This window comes from Neophocaena asiaeorientalis, unplaced genomic scaffold, assembly GCF_003031525.2.
Source record: "Neophocaena asiaeorientalis asiaeorientalis breed wild unplaced genomic scaffold, Neophocaena_asiaeorientalis_V1.1 scaffold99, whole genome shotgun sequence".
NCBI lineage: Eukaryota > Metazoa > Chordata > Mammalia > Artiodactyla > Phocoenidae > Neophocaena > Neophocaena asiaeorientalis.
This window is the reverse complement of record NW_020173022.1, coordinates 2,321,020-2,336,838: the sequence shown is the minus strand read 5'-3', so window position 1 is coordinate 2,336,838 and position 15,819 is coordinate 2,321,020. Positions and strand designations below refer to the sequence as shown.

Below are 15,819 nucleotides of genomic sequence, written 5' to 3'. Positions count from 1 at the left end.
AGTTATCTATCGGCCAAACGGAAGTGATGATGCTGGCACGAGGTAGGCGGTGTTCCGTCGCCCCAGGCGACGGAGTGAAAGGGCGGGCCTGTCGCTTGGATGGGCGGAGCTGAGTTTACTTTTAGCCAATAGGGACGAAGGGGCGGGCAGGGCAGCCCACGCAAAGTACGGCAGTAGGTGGAGCTCTGTTGCCAGAGTAACCCGGCGTTGGTGTTGGTGCTGTATACTTCCTGTCGCAACCATACCTGTTTCCTTGTGCTGAGATCCTGAGGTGATGGTGAGTGCCAGGCGAGGCCAGAACGGCTCCGGGGTCTTCTTTACTCCGCGTCCCAGGTCCTTGGTTGTCTGGGCACTGAGAGGCGTCCGCGTCCCATCTGCCTTCACGCCGTTATCTCTTTCTCCCTTTCCAGGAGCAGTCCCTGCAATTTCCTCTTTCCCTGTTTCTTGTAGCACTCTGAATTCCTCTTTGGTACTGCTAAGCCTCGAGAGTAATGTGACAGGAAGTTTAGGGGTAAGACACTGAGTCTAATAGTCTGAGGTGAGAGATTATTTCGAACAAACATTTAAAATGTTTTCATTTTTCATCATTGCATTTTTGTTTTTCAAGCTCCCAGCTTCACCTTAACGCGCTTCATTTAATAGTATGTTGTGGTGTGTGTATAACTTTCTCATTACTGATCCGAACCTCCCTAGTTCCTGAAATCTTTGCTTTCTTGAGTGGCCGAGTACTGTCCCACACCCTGTCTAAGGGCCATATAGTAATAGCTGTATTTTGCATTAGCTCTCTTCTAGCCAGTTGATTACCTTCTAGGTCCGTGTTTTTTAACAGGAATGCCCCTCAAGATCACTTCTGGGAAATTCACTTGCTAGAGCCTCACCCCCAGAAATTCTGAATAAATAGGAATGGGGCTCCATATTTGCATTTATAAAAAGCCTGTAGATAATTCAGTCCCGTGTTTGAAAACACCAGGGTTCTAGTTAATTCACTTAATTACCAAATATTTTAAACACTTACAGGTAAGGAACTGGAAGATAGAGAGATGACTATTGTCAGATGAGTATAGCTATGAACTTAGCAGAGACCCACCCACCACCCTTCTCCAGTACTACTCAGCGATCCATTTTATTACTCCAATCTTCTGCTGCCCTTTTCCTTCCGAGCCCTTTCCACACCCTCACTTTACAAACCCTGTCCCTTCCCCTCCATTCTAAGCAGATGACAGAGTCTAACAGTCATTTTCTTTAACCTCATGCCCCAACCTATATATTGATCTCTATTTTTTACCCATCATTCGGTCTTGTGTTTCTAGTTGATAGAAACAGGTGTTGAAGGATAAAGCTTCCATCTTTGCCCTAAATCTTATTCCCTTCCACTCCTTACAAGACTTTTGCTTCAGGTTATAGTTTTTCTTTCCTGTGCTTTCAGCCTCTTCCTCTCCATTTCCTTCTCCTCAGTGTTCAAGTCATACATCTTAAGAAAATGAAATAAAACAAAAGCCCTTCCCCTTCCTGTGTTTATCCAGTCCTCCCATCAATCGATCAGTAAACTGCTGGAAAGCATAGTGCTTCCATTTGTATCAAATTCTGCTCGGTCACTTACGTCCTCAACACTCTGTTGTCTGAATTCCTCTCTAATGGCTTCATGAAGTCGTTCTTGCTTAAATTTCGAACGGCCTTTTAAGTGCCAAATCCAGTAATTTCTTCTCAAAATTTATTTTATTTAGCCTCTCTGACAACTGAAGCTCATGGTTATTCATTCCCTCTTTTTTTCCACTGGCTTTGCCTGTTTTTAAAATGTCATTTTCTGGGACTCACTCCTTAATAATTTCACTTCTCAGTCTCTACATTTTCCTTGGTTGATTTCATCCACACACATGAATTCTACTAATGCCTAAGCATTCATTCTTAAATTTCAGTTTCATCTCAGACCTGTTAAGGCCTAGGTGCTTCCTGGACATCTCTACCTGGTTACCGCAGAGGCCCCTCAAATTTGTACTTACCATATTCAGTCGAAATTATTTGCTCATAGATTTGTCACACTTGCTAAACTGTGAACTGTTAGAGGAATGGGTCTTTCTTTTGTTCACTGCTATTGCTTATGTCATGTTAGGCACTCAGATATTTGTGAAATACTGTTTTTTGGTGCCTGTCATTCAGACCCCCCAACAACCCTAAGAGCAGTGAACTCCTCCTTGCACCCTCTGTCCTGGCTCGAGTTGTGTGTGGTGGCTCTTTGAGAAATTGCGTGGTCAATGAAGGCTCGTCTGAGGAAGAGACTTTTGTCTTGAAGTCTGAGTGATAAAGTGCGATGATCTGAGGGAAGGGTTCTAGGCAGCACTAGCAAAAAGATCAAAAGAGCTTCGAGTATTGCAGGCACTGATCTTATGGTTTAATGTGAAAAAGAAATCGCTATCATTGATAGGTTATGAGGTGGTGTGCGGGTGACAGCAGTGGGGGGAGTATGGTGGAGTGTGAGATTCCGATAGAGAGGTAGGTAAAGGGCAGACCACGTGTATATACTACAGCAGTGTTTTTGAAACTACAGTTGTGACCCATTATTCGGTCATGAAATTAGTTTGTGGTATGTAGCCAGCATTAAAAAAGAAGACACATGAAATAGACATTACCATATTGCGTATAGTAAGGGTCGCTTTCATGAAACTTTTGTTTTAAATTGTATGTATGTTATGTGTACTGGGTTATGACGCAGAATATATTTCTTACTGTGACTCGTGATCCACAAAGTTCAAGGTAAAATGTACTTTGAGCAAGACACACTTTAAATGGTAAAATCGTTGAAATCTCAAGGCATGTAGATTTCTTCTTCCTCCTTTGACCTGGTGACAATCTTATTGTGTGGCAGGATAAACTCTGAATTTAATGAAAGCCTAAAATTTACTAGAGTTGAATTTTCAAATTTCTTTCTGCATCCAAATCTTTCTCTTATGTCAGTTGCTGTCAGTCCTTTATGAGAAAGAGTAGGCCTTTAGAAAAAGAGAGAAATGGATGTCCTTTCTCCGTGTTCAGTCTGGCCATGGGCATTTGTACTCCATGAAAGCTGATGGTCTCCATAAGCAGCTGAGGATGGAGTTTGTTTGCTCTTCAATTAAATTGTCTGCATCTGGTTTGTTACAGTTCTAGCTTCTAGCACCAGAATTGGGTTCTGGCTTCAAATTCTAGCATCACCTGTATCTTGTGAAGCAGAGATGGGCAACTGTAGTTAAGGATGTCTCACATGCATACTGTTTAAGGTAAAGAATATAATAGAGTCATCAATTTATTTACTTTTGTGCATACAGAGAATAGAGATAATTCCAAGACTCTTCTGAGTAATAAAGAGATATGAATGTTATGTATCTTCTAAAATAGAGTATTGATTTGAATACTGTTACCCAAGATGAACTGCTAGTATAAGGCCTTTAAAGATGATCAACTATGTTCCACAAGAATTAGACTAAATAAGTGTCTCAAAGTTGGTGTTGTTTTAAAACAGCCTTCAAAGAGAGTTTCATGATTGCTGAATAAAGAACAGGATTTCATTCCATGAATTGTTTTTCAGTTTTTAACTTTATAAAGTTTTTTTCTAAATAGGCTTACTGTCTTGCCACGTGCTTCTTCCCCATCCAGAATTCTTTATGTTACTTGAACTGCTAACTTGGAGGAACTAAAGTTTGAAAGCTAGGCAGGATTTTATTTACTACAACTGAATCAGAAAGTATAGAGCCTAAAATAAAAACCTGAAACTTAAAACATTTTCCCCTATATATTTTATTACGAATGCAGTCTACAGCTTGTTATATTCTTGTTTAGCAGTTGTATTTGCAAAACTGCATAGCAACTGGTTAATATAATGCCTTAATTTTCCTCTTTATCTTTTTTCCTGTCTTTTTTCTGCCTTTTTGTCCCGCATCTTTTCTTTTTTCCCCTAGATTTATTGAGGTATAATTGACATATAACACTGTATACGTTTAAGATGTACAATCTGTTAATTTGATACACTTATCTATTACAAAATGATTGCCTCCATCTCTTAGATAATTATCGTTTCTTCTTTTTTTTTTTTTTTGTGGTACGCGGGCTTCTCACTGTTGTGGCCTCTCCTGTTGCGGAGCACAGGCTCCGGACGCGCAGGCTCAGCGGCCATGGCTCACGGGCCCAGCCGCCCCGCGGCACATGGGATCTTCCCGGACCGGGGCACGAACCCGTATCCCCTGCATCGGCAGGCGGACTCTCAACCACTGAGCCACCAGGGAACCCCGCCGTTTGTTTTTTGTGATGCGAACATTTAAGATCTACTCTCTTCGAACAGATTGGTGGTTGCCAGAGGCAGAGTGGTGGAGGGGTCAGTGAAAGGGACGAAGGTGGTCAAAAGGTATAAACTTCTGGTTATAAAATAAATGTCATGGGAATATAATGGACAGCATGGTGACAATAGTTAATAATGCTCTATTGCATATTTGAAAGTCACTACGTGAGCAGACCTTCACAGTTCTCATAAGAAGCAATTTTGTAACCATGTATGGTGATCGGTGTTATTTAGACTTACTGTGGTGATCATTTTGCAATATATACTAATACTAAATCATTACGTTGTGCCCCTGAAAGTAATATAATGTTATATATGTCAACTGTATATTTTAAAAAAGCCAAAAACAAACAAAAAAAATCATCTTAGTGGGACCTAGGATTTTGACAAAAAAATTTACTATAAATTTGTTATAAAATGTTCCTAAGGACACTTTTGCTATTTTGTGTACTTAACACAGTGTGAATGATAAATCTTCTTGTTTGCAAGGGGTAGGAACATAGGACCAGGCGGACCAGATTGAAGTCTCCAGCCTTTGACAGGGGCTGTTTGTAATGGGAGACTACCTAAATGTCTATCAATAGGGAGATGGCTAAGTAAACCATGGTGTGTCCATGCTGGGAATATTATGTAGCATTTAAGGAGATTGTTATAGATCTATATGTACCAACTTAGATAAGAATTTTTTGAGTGAATTTAGTTGCAGAATTGGTTGCAGAATATTTGTAGTTTCCAATGTATGTAAAAAAAAAAAAAACCCAGCAAAATACAAACCCACGTGATAGTACTATGTATTCTCTATGGAAATATTAGGCAAATATATAGACAAGCTGGTAACAGTGGTCACCTCTGTGTTTAGGGGAGAGTTTTGGATTTGGGGAGCTGATCAAAGGGAATTTGAATCTGAACTGCAGTGGTTTTATTTTTTTATCAAGTGAAGTGAATTCAGGTATTACCTGTATAACAAAAAATTGAATTAAAAAATGTTGCCACTATTGTATCCTTCTGTTTACATTGTACATTGACCAGCCCCTGATTCAAGGACTGGCCATGAATAATGAAATGTAATAAGAGAATGCTATTAAACATGCTACTATCCTTTTGGAGGAAAAAAAATCTATTCTTTTAGCATCTTCAAGTATGTAATACAGCATTGTTAACTATAATAACCGTGCTATATACATTAGATCCCCAGAACTTATTCATCTTCTAACTGGATGTTTGTATCCTTTGACCAATACCTCCCCATTTCCCCCTTCCCCCAGCTCCTGGTACTCACCATTCTACTCTCTGTTTCTATAAGTCTGGCTTTTTAGATTCCACATATTAGTGATATCATACAGTATTTGTCTTTCTCTGTCTGATTTATTTCACTTAGTATAATGCCCTCAAGTTGCATCCATGTTGTCACAAAAGGCAGAAAGGGAAGGATTTTGGGTTTCATTCTAAATGCAATAGAATAATGTATCTCATACATTTTTCCTATTCCATCAAAATATTTTATTTTCCTTGGATGTGGACTTATTTAAATGTTAGCCATATTAGTTTGGTCGTTCAGTGCCTATTTTCATCTGTAACATTTATGATCTTGTAAGCTTTGGAAAGAAAGTTTTTTTTTGTCCTGCTCTTATATTTGAAGATTAGAGACTAATTTCTCCCCTTATAATTGCCTTTTCATAATTTAATTGCCCTTTACTGGACCTTTTGTTTCCATAATATCTTCTGTAAGATGCGTCAGGCAGAGCCCCCCATTCCAGGTGGATATGCATCATAGTTTCTACATGGTTATTAGGGATATTATGTGTTCTGCTGTGATTTCACCTGATACCTTTCTTAATGGGTCTATAGCATAAGATTGAAGTCCCTTGTTCTCCAGAAGTATCTCCAACATTTCCTATGAACCTTATATTCATTTTCCTGCAAAAACTATCTAAGCTACTTCACTTCCAAAAGTTGGTATTTTAAGACTTTCTATTAAGTAGATGTGAGAAATTGTTGCTATTAAAATGTACTGCCCAATTCAAGTTTATTTTCTGATACTAGGCACTTTGTCTAATTAAGTTGTTTTTGGTCTCTCTCCTGACTCATCCTATGTGCTATTCATTCTTCATGTTGCTTTATTCTTTAAAATGTATTTCTGTAGACATGCATAATGGCTCCAGGGTTTTCTGGCATATGTAAATTTAAATTTCATTCTTTGTTTTCCATAGTTCTGGTACAAGTTAAACATATATATGCTATATGCATTTTATATATTTATGTAATATATAAAATACAGGTAATACATAATGTATCAAAACATATAAAATATATACTTAATTTATATATATAATATTTAACTTACTCTGTTGTAGAGATGTAGTCATTTTTAGAGATTTGAAAATAGCTAAGTGCAAAAATATAATTGAATGCATGTGTAATATCACTGACTATATACAATCAGTATTAATATTTTAGAATATTATCTCAGTCACACACACACGTGTGTGTGTGTATATATATATATACACACACACACAGATGTATATATCTCTTTTAAAATGTGATCCTATTGCATACATTGTTTACAAATTTTTTTTCACTTAATATGTCTTATACATTTTTCCAGATCAGTTTTAAGAACTACGTTATATTCCTTCATTTAATCTGGTTTAACCAATCTATTTATTAATTTGGTCTTTTAACACCATAATAAACGTATTTTTGCAGACACATTTTTACTCACATCATAATTATTTTCTTAGAATAAATTAGAAATAGAATCACTGGGTGAGAGGCCATGTGCATTTTAAAATCTTTTTGATATGCACTGCCAAATTACCTCCAGAAAGTTTTACCCGTTTGTACACTGCTAGAAGTGTGCCATCGTGCCTGTTTCTCCTAATCTCTAACCTGATATTTCTATACATTTAATACATACATGTAACAATGGATTCGAACTCTTTCACTTTCTTTACCCACTATATTGAGAGAGAAAGATTATAAATCACTAATTTTCTATAGATGAAAAATGCTGCTAATACTTATGTAAAATATTTCTCTAATTATTTCACATCTTTCATAAATTGTTACAATTCAAAATTTATTGACTGTATATACTGATGAAGATAGGAGTAACCTTTTCTAAACTATTATTCAAAGACAGATTATCCAGTCCTCTCTTGTCTGTTTTGAAGCAGCAGCTGATTGTAGTACAAAGGAACTGGTCTAGAGTTAGAAATCGAAAATTTTCAATCCTTATTGTAGTATTGGTTTCAGCACTTATTTACTGTGTGACGTGTAATCTTTCTGGGCAACTGTTTTCTCATCCATAAAATCAGAATGATAATTTCTGTTCATATTTTGTGAGGATCAAATGAGGTAATGTATGTGAAAATAATTTATAAACTGTAATGTATCATACATATGAAATTTATTATTTTCATATTAACCAAACTACTACCTAATGAGAAGATGGGGAGAATTGAAGGTGATTAAAATCTAAAACAAGTTTCAGAAGTAAATATTTGTGGTTAGTGGTGTTACTGTCCAAGTTTGTGGATATTTAAAAATTTACTTTTATATCAGTATATTAAATACCATCTTCCTCAATTTCTATTAGAGATTCATTTTCCTAAGGAAGCAGTAAAAGGTCAGGGAAAAGGGAGGGGATGGGAGGTGGCAGGAATAGTTCTTGCGACCAGTTTCAATAACTCTCATGTCCTTTTGGGAGGAGACAGCTAAGCATGTCTGATATGTGTTTAGTAAGTATTAGATCTTGAGATCCATGAATTTCTGCCAAGCTTAAGTGGATTAGCTGGGAGCTAAGTTTTATTTGCTTTTATTACTGGTAGTCTTGAAATTTTATTATTCAATAATTTGATTGTGAAAATGTAAAGGAGCCCTTTTTAGGCCTAATCTGTTTCTTGCTACAGAGGCTCAGAAATAGGGCTTTGGAAAAATGGAAAATCCCTCCATCTAGTGGCAAGTACAGGTCTATCATTTACGTTAAACCATCTTGCTCTTTAAGTAGTTTTTTGAATTTTACTATATCTGCCCAAATCTCTGAAAGGTGAATATTTGTATATCTTAGGTATTTGAGTATTTTTCATAATTAAATAATTAAAAATTTTATCTCCAAAAGGAGAATGGATCCTATAATAATATACTCACTTTTCCCCAGAATTTCCATTTAAAATCTAGTAATGGGCTTGAGAATTTATCTTGACTCTCAGTACACACATAGGTCGAGGCATGCATCACTAGAACATTTTTAAAACCGAAATTGAAATACTAAGAAGTGGGGCAGAGACTCTTGTACTCATCCTTTTGCCCTCCTGTTGGGTTCCTGCTACATGCCATAAATCTGAGATACAAAGATGAATAAGACTAGATCTTTTAAGGAGCTCACAATCTTGGGGGAAGAGGGAAGGCAGGGAAGAGAGAAATATGATATATTGTAACATTGTACTACTAAGAGAAATTCAATTTCCTCATTTGTAAAATGAACATGATAATAATACTAACTCCCTCATAGGAATATTGTTATGATTAAAAGAGATAAAGTGCTTAGCTTAATGCTTTATACATTGTAAGCATCCAATAAATGTTAGCTGTTGCTACTACTGTTGTTATTGACAGGTGTTAAGATAGAGACCTGATGAATGTAGGAGCAGAGAGGAGAGACTAATCACTATGTAGGAGTGTTAATTAAAAACAAGATTAGTTAACTTTTACACCTTTTTCTGTGTTATTTTTCATTCACTGAATTTCACATTTTCTTCAACTTTGAATATATATAAATCCCAAGTTAAACTTAGCATGCTAATGTCAACGTCGATTCCTTAAATTTACTAGAAGGCATTTGGAAACAGTAGGAAAGTGTCACTGTGGTTCATTGTTCAAGCTTCAGCCTACTTAACAAATGTTTTTTTTTTTTCTCTTTCTTTTGAACATTTTTGCCTATTGACCCGGATGTCCCTTTGGGTGAGTTGTAGGTGGGCACAAGACACACACATCTGGTGACTATTGGGAAGTACTTGAGGTGTGCATATTAATATGATTTTAAAGCAGATTCTTTTTGGTTTAACCTTTTGAGATATACATCTTTAAAAGTTTACATCTTTTTTTCCCCCAGAATTACATGGACTTCAGCCACAGTTACTATTCCATTTGCCTGAAATGCTTCTTCACTTTTTCCGATGCTTACATGACACCTCGTGGGAGAGGCCTTCCTAGCCCACTCAACCTAAAGTAGCACCTCCAGTTACTCTGGTTCCCCTCCCCTTCTTCACTTTCTTTTTTCATTTTAGCACCTGACAGAAGCATTGCGCAGCTGCAGGTTTAATAATGATAGTGCCTGATATTTACATAATATTTTCCATTTTTTAAGGCATTTAAGATTCTGAACTAATTCATAATGTCCTTTAGAGATAGGAATTGCATGTGAGGAGGAATATCAAAATCAGTAGAGAGCAGAGAAGCACGGACATTCAAGGAAGAATAATAATGCTCTGAAAAGGTAGTTGAAAAGAAGGGAAGTTAACTTTTCACTGAATTTCCCTGCTAGTCCCTTTGGTAAAGACCAGGAGTGGAGAACTGTTTTTGATCAAGGGCTGTTTACCACCAGAGAAAATCTAAAATTCTAAGTCTCAAACAGTAGGCTGTTGTATTCTGAGAGGGAACTCTAGATTCATTCATTCATTCAACAATTATTTTTAAGTTCCTGTTATGTACCAGGAACTGTTCTAGGCATCCAGGATATACAGCAATGACTGACAAAGTCCTACCCTTATGGAGCTAAAATTTCTGGGGGTGGGAAGTCACACAATAAACAAACATGTAATATAGTGTTAATTATTGATAAGTGCTATGGAAAAGTTAGATTATGGGAGAAGAGATTGAAGAAAGTAGAAGGAGGTGGTATTTATTGGATGGTCAGGGGAACCTCTCTAGATTGCTGACATATGAGCAGAAAGCTGAATGAAGTGATACTGTAGAGAGCCTTAATAACCCTAGCAGTGGAGTAGTCCAGGCAGAGGGAATAGCAAGGGCAAAGATTCTGAGGTGGGAGCCTGCTTGCTCTGTCCAGGGACCAGCAAGAAGGCCAGTAAGATTGGAGCAGAGAAGAGTGAGGGAGAGAGTGGCAGAAATGTGCTTGAGAGGTAGCCTGAGGCCAGATCACATAAGCCCTATGTGGTATGAAATCATAAACTCTTCGAGCTGAAGGAGACTTTGGATTTTTGTAAGACCAGTGTTTCTGAAACTGATGTTGGGACCCATTGGTGGATTATGAACTCTAAATTGTGAATAGGAACTAGCTTTTTAAAACAGTGTAAAATATTAGTACATTTTACATTCTAGGATAAGAATTGTTTCATGGAACTTTTTTTTCCATTGTGGAGGGTGTGTGTGTATTGGTTCTAGTGGAAATTGTAGTTCTTATTGTAGGTTCTGGTGAAAAAAAAAAAAGGAAAATGGGGGGCTTCCCTGGTGGCGCAGTGGTTGAGGGTCCGCCTGCCGATGCAGGGGACACGGGTTCGTGCCCCGGTCCGGGAAGATCCCACATGCCGCTGGGCCCGTGAGCTATGGACGCCGAGCCTGCGCGTTGTCCGGAGCCTGTGCTCCGCAACGGGAGAGGCCACAACAGGGAGAGGTCCGTGTACCGCAAAAAAAAAAAAAAAAAAAAAAAAAAAGGAAAATGTTTGTGAGCCACCAATCTAGTCTTATCCCCAAATTTTATAGATGAGGAAGCTAGGCTGGGAAGTACTCAGAGGCCCACATGTCTTCTCCCTTAGTGAGATGTTCTTGCTGCCACACTGTGCTCATGTCTAGATGCGGTGTGCATCGCTGTATGTAGATGTGACTGACTCCATACTGCTGTAGTTCTAATTTCTTAAATAAGGGAAGGAACTAAAAACTTTATTTAGTCAATACCATATCAGTAAGTACCAACTTCAGTTCTGTTTTATGATCCTTTTTTACACTGTTTGCCTTATTTTCCTTTGCATTCTCTATTTTCTTAAATATCCTTTTATTTCCCTAGGAAAGAAAGCTGTCCAAAGTATAGAGGTAGAGAGGGAGAGAAAGAAATCCAGGACCAAGAGAGAGGGAGAGGGACAGACATCTAAAATCCAGGAGAGAAAAGAGAGAAACCTCCAAGGCCAGGAGAGAGAAGGAAGTAGCGACGTCTCTGGCCCTGTCTATTCTTCCTACGGTCTCCATGATCCCTTCTGCCTCTTCCCGAAGGCTTAGTCTCCTGGGAATGCAGTGCTGGTGGAGAAGGGGCTCCATCTGCTTTCAAAGACATGCATTGGGAGTTTATCTCTGTAATCTGCCTTCTGGCTCTCAGAGTGAGGACTGAGTAATGTGCCGAGGAGAGTGAGCTCCTGGAGAGCAGGATTTATTTATTGGGTTGGCCAAAAAGTTCATTCGGGATTTTTGTAAGATGTTATGGAAAAACCTGGACAGACTTTTTGGCCAACCCAATATTATGCTCCTTTGCATTCCCAGGCCTGGCCCATGGAGGCCCTCAGTAACAGTGTGCTTAAAAGACCTTCCTAATTAATAAACTGAGCTGTCATGAAACTGTTCTTATCTGTTACAGCTAAATTGTCACTTATACAAACAATAAATCTGTAATATTAAAGGGAAGATTAGGCTCAAAAGAGACTTAATTTTTGAGAACTGCAAAGTTAAATTAATAAAATTTGATATTAATCCAAGGGTTAAAAATAAAAGATTCTTTTACACACACACACACACACACACACACACATCAGATTACTCCCTTTTTTTTTAACGTCATGGGGAAGATATTCTTGAAATAGTTTAACTGGATTTTAAAAATTATTGTTTTACATTGTTTAAAACCCTGCTATGTAATGTGTTAGATGTTAGAAAGTGAGTGAAGAGAATTGAGTGCATGTTATTCTTCTTTCATCAGAGTTGCTGTTTAAACCTGATAATTTCTTCAGTGGCTAAAAAAAATGCTTTAAACTTACTTGGGACTGGTTGGGGGAAGGATCAGAAAAGAACTGAGATTAGGTCATTTTTTTATGCAAGGGATTAGAGAAGGATGAAATTGTTGACCTGGCATGTGTTGTCTTTTCAGTAAAACATTTCTTAAAGCCCTGATGACTGGAAGGGGATCTATTAAAAACTAAGTTAACTTATTAGCTTATAAATCATAATGGGAGACGTACTTTCCTTAATAACTAATATCTATCATTTATTTTATGCCTCCTGTAAATTAAGTTCTTTTCATGTAAGGAAACAGTCTCAGGTTTGAAAGACCCAAGGTTATACTGCTGTTGAGTGGGAGGGCTCTGATTTGAACCTGTTTAGCCTGGAAGCCTGGGCTCTTTCTAGTCTACTGCAGTTGAGACCAAGGCATTTAAATTTTTAAAATATTTTAGGAGTAAATTTCTTCTTGTCCTCTTTTTTTTTTTTTTTTGTAGCTATAGAGAAAAGTAAAGACTGTTTACTTTTGAAAAATCAATTTCTAGAGCATATGAGTGATACAAATTTTCTTCAAGAAGTCATAATTCTTATTTTGATACTCAATTAGGGCCTCTGCAAAATTACCATGATTTAATATATAATTTCAGGGCTCCAGTTGAGGGGTGGTGTTTGTCACATGGCTGTGTGGCCTGGATATGTTGAAGTCCACACTGAACATTAGGTGGCACTCCTTTATCACTGGATGCATTCTTTCAGGAGCGATATTCTTTATGGATATTATTAGTTGCTCATTAATTTTAATTATATCAATGTGGCATACGCATACCATTCATCTAGAAAGAACACAGTATCACAGATTATTTCTCATGAAGACACACACTTTTCCTTTTCATAAATTAGGAAACGGAAGCCTAGGTGATGAAAAGAATGGCCTCCTTTGGGATTAAACTTGAAAATGGTTTTTAAGAATCTGTTACTCCATCAAAATATCTTTTATCTTATTTAAAAAAAAAAACCCAAAACAGTAAACTACTAAATTAATATAACCCAGGAGTCACATGAAATAATGTAGGCAAAAACTTTTCCTAAAGATAGGGAAGATTACCCTAATATGTAGCTCTTCTGTTAGACTGTCTGATGATCAGTACTTCCAACACTTGCTGATATAGTCAAGGCTTTTGCCACTTTTACGGAAGTACGTTCATGCTTACAGCACCTTGAATCTGCATCTCAGAAATACTCAGACTCATTCCTTTTCGCATGAGGATAAAGCTAACAGAATCTGTAGCCAACTGTAGTTAATGCTGAATAGTAATAATTGCAGTGTATGAAAAGCTACGTGTATATTTAACATCCACAGCATCCAGTATTTGAATTAGAGGAAAAATGGAACCAGTTTGATTTGCAAAGAGCTACCGTCCTCTGTCTCTGCAACCAGGGCCCTACAGGCTGCTATGCATGTTGTACTAAATTCCAGATACGCTTATTTATTACACATTTTTCTAATAGATGACAGAAAGTGTTGTGAGGAAGGCACAACTTTTTCTGATTTGCACAGAAGTACCAAGTCTGCTAAGGAATAAGCTTCTCAAATTTCGACTCAGTGACACTGGCAGTCAGTGCCATTGGCATTTTCCCTAGAGGGAAAAAAGTAGGAGAGGAAGCACAGGAGAGAGAAGGTGATATAAAAACATTCTAGGATGCGTCTAAATTGCTAAAAATGTCAGGGTGGGTTTAGGGCCTCCGCAGTGGAGGCAAGATGCCCCCCCACCTTATCTATCCCTCTTCTACCACCTTCAGGTCATATTGGCTTTTTTTTTTTTCTTGAATTCACCAAACTCCATCTCTTTTTGTGTGTGTGTGTGTGTGTGGTACGCGGGCCTCTCACTGTTGTGGCCTCTCCCGTTGCAGAGCACAGGCTCCGGACGCGCAGGCTCAGCGGCCATGGCTCACGGGCCCAGCCGCTCCGCGGCACTTGGGATCTTCCCGGACCGGGGCATGAACCTGTGTCCCCTGCGTCGGCAGACAGACTCTCAACCACTGCGCCACCAGGGAAGCCACTCCATCTCCTCTTTGAAGCTTTATGCTTTTTGTCTCTCTGGAATATTTCTCCCCGCAGAATTCTGCATGAATGGCTTCTCCTTATCCTGGTTTTACTTCGAATGAAATCTCCTCATAGTGGGCTTTACTGTCTATTCTAGTTGAAGGAAGACTCCTAGCTCTCTGTTCCTAATCATTAACACATTTACTTATGCGTTGTATTGTCTTTATAACACTTATTATTACAGGAATTACACCATTTTTTTAACATGCTATGAAGAGAAACAGAAGGTTGGTAAGCAAGCTCCATGTCAATAGGACATGTCTGTTTTGAATATCCCTATTGTCTGCTGCAGTGCCTGGCAAAGAGAAGGAACTCAATATTTGTTGAATGAATGGAGGAATAAATAAATTCAGCTTTTCAGGCATGAATAACGTTTAATTTGATAATGGCCAGTGGATAAGTTATGCTTTTTAAATTTATTTATTCATTCAACAAATATTTAATAACACCTATTATATGCCATACGTATACCTAGTCCCTTGGGATACAACCATGAATAAAACAGACAATAATTCCTGCCCTAAGAGGTCTTACATTCTATTGAAGGAGATATATAATAAATAATCAACATATTAAGAATAATATACATAATATTTGAAGGTGTTAAATGCTATAGGGAAAAAGTGGTCAGGGTGATGAATATTGGGAGTGCTAGTAATGGTGGTAAGTGTAATCTAAAGGGACATGGCCAGAGTCAGTCTAATAGAGAAGATGATAGTTGAGCAAAGACTTGAGAGTGAGAAAGGATGAGCCACGCAGACGTTGGAGAAAAAGATTCCAGGAAGTAGGGTAGCCAATGGAGAGGCTCTTAGGTGGAGAATGCCCTGTGTTCAAGTAACAGTGTGGCTCTGGCACAGTAAGCAAGAGTGACAGTTGTGGGAGATGAGATCAGGCAGGTAATGGGAGGCCAGATCTTGCAGGCCATTGAAAGTGGGTTGACTTCATTCTGATAGAGATAGGAAGTTTGAGTCTGCAGATTTTAAGAGGAAGGGTGAGGTGGTTCAACTTACATTTTTACAGCGTCTCTTTGGCTGCTTTTTTGAGAATAGATGTGGCGGGGGCAGTGGTCAAGAGTGGAAGTAGAGAGACAAGTCATAAGGTACAATCTAGGAGAGAGTATGGTGGCGTGGAGTAGTGTAATTGCAGTGGAGGTAGTGGAGTGATTTGGTGGATATTCTTTGTAGGTAGAGCTAACAGGATTTCCTGATGGCTTGCGTCTGAGGTCTAAGAGAAAGAGTGAGTCAGGGATAGAGTTAAAAGTTGACCTTTGGGGCTTCCCTGGTGGTGCAGTGGTTGAGAGTCCGCCTGCCGATGCAGGGGACATGGGTTCGTGCCCTGGTCCGGGAGGATCCCACATGCCGCGGAGCGGGCCCCTGAGCTATGGCCGTCTGAGCCTTCGCGTCTGGAGCCTGTGCTCTGCAACGGGAGAGGTCACAACCGTGAGAGGCCCGCCTACGGCAAAAAAAAA

The 15,819-nt window shown here is 38.5% G+C and overlaps 1 protein-coding gene across 3 annotated transcripts in view; it reads left to right on the top strand.

Moving 5' to 3' along the window:
• Positions 1 to 191: 191 nt before the first annotated feature.
• The window catches only part of NME7 (NME/NM23 family member 7), a 256,903-nt gene continuing 241,275 nt past the window's right edge, over positions 192 to 15,819 (top strand). Inside the window, exon 1 of one of the 3 annotated variants that reach the window (XM_024742411.1) lies at positions 192 to 277. In XM_024742411.1, coding sequence (XP_024598179.1) covers positions 275 to 277 — 3 coding nt within the window. In that variant the 5' untranslated portion in view covers positions 192 to 274. The remainder of the gene's footprint in view (positions 278 to 15,819) is intronic. The other 2 variants (XM_024742413.1, XM_024742410.1) reach the window with 2 other exon arrangements.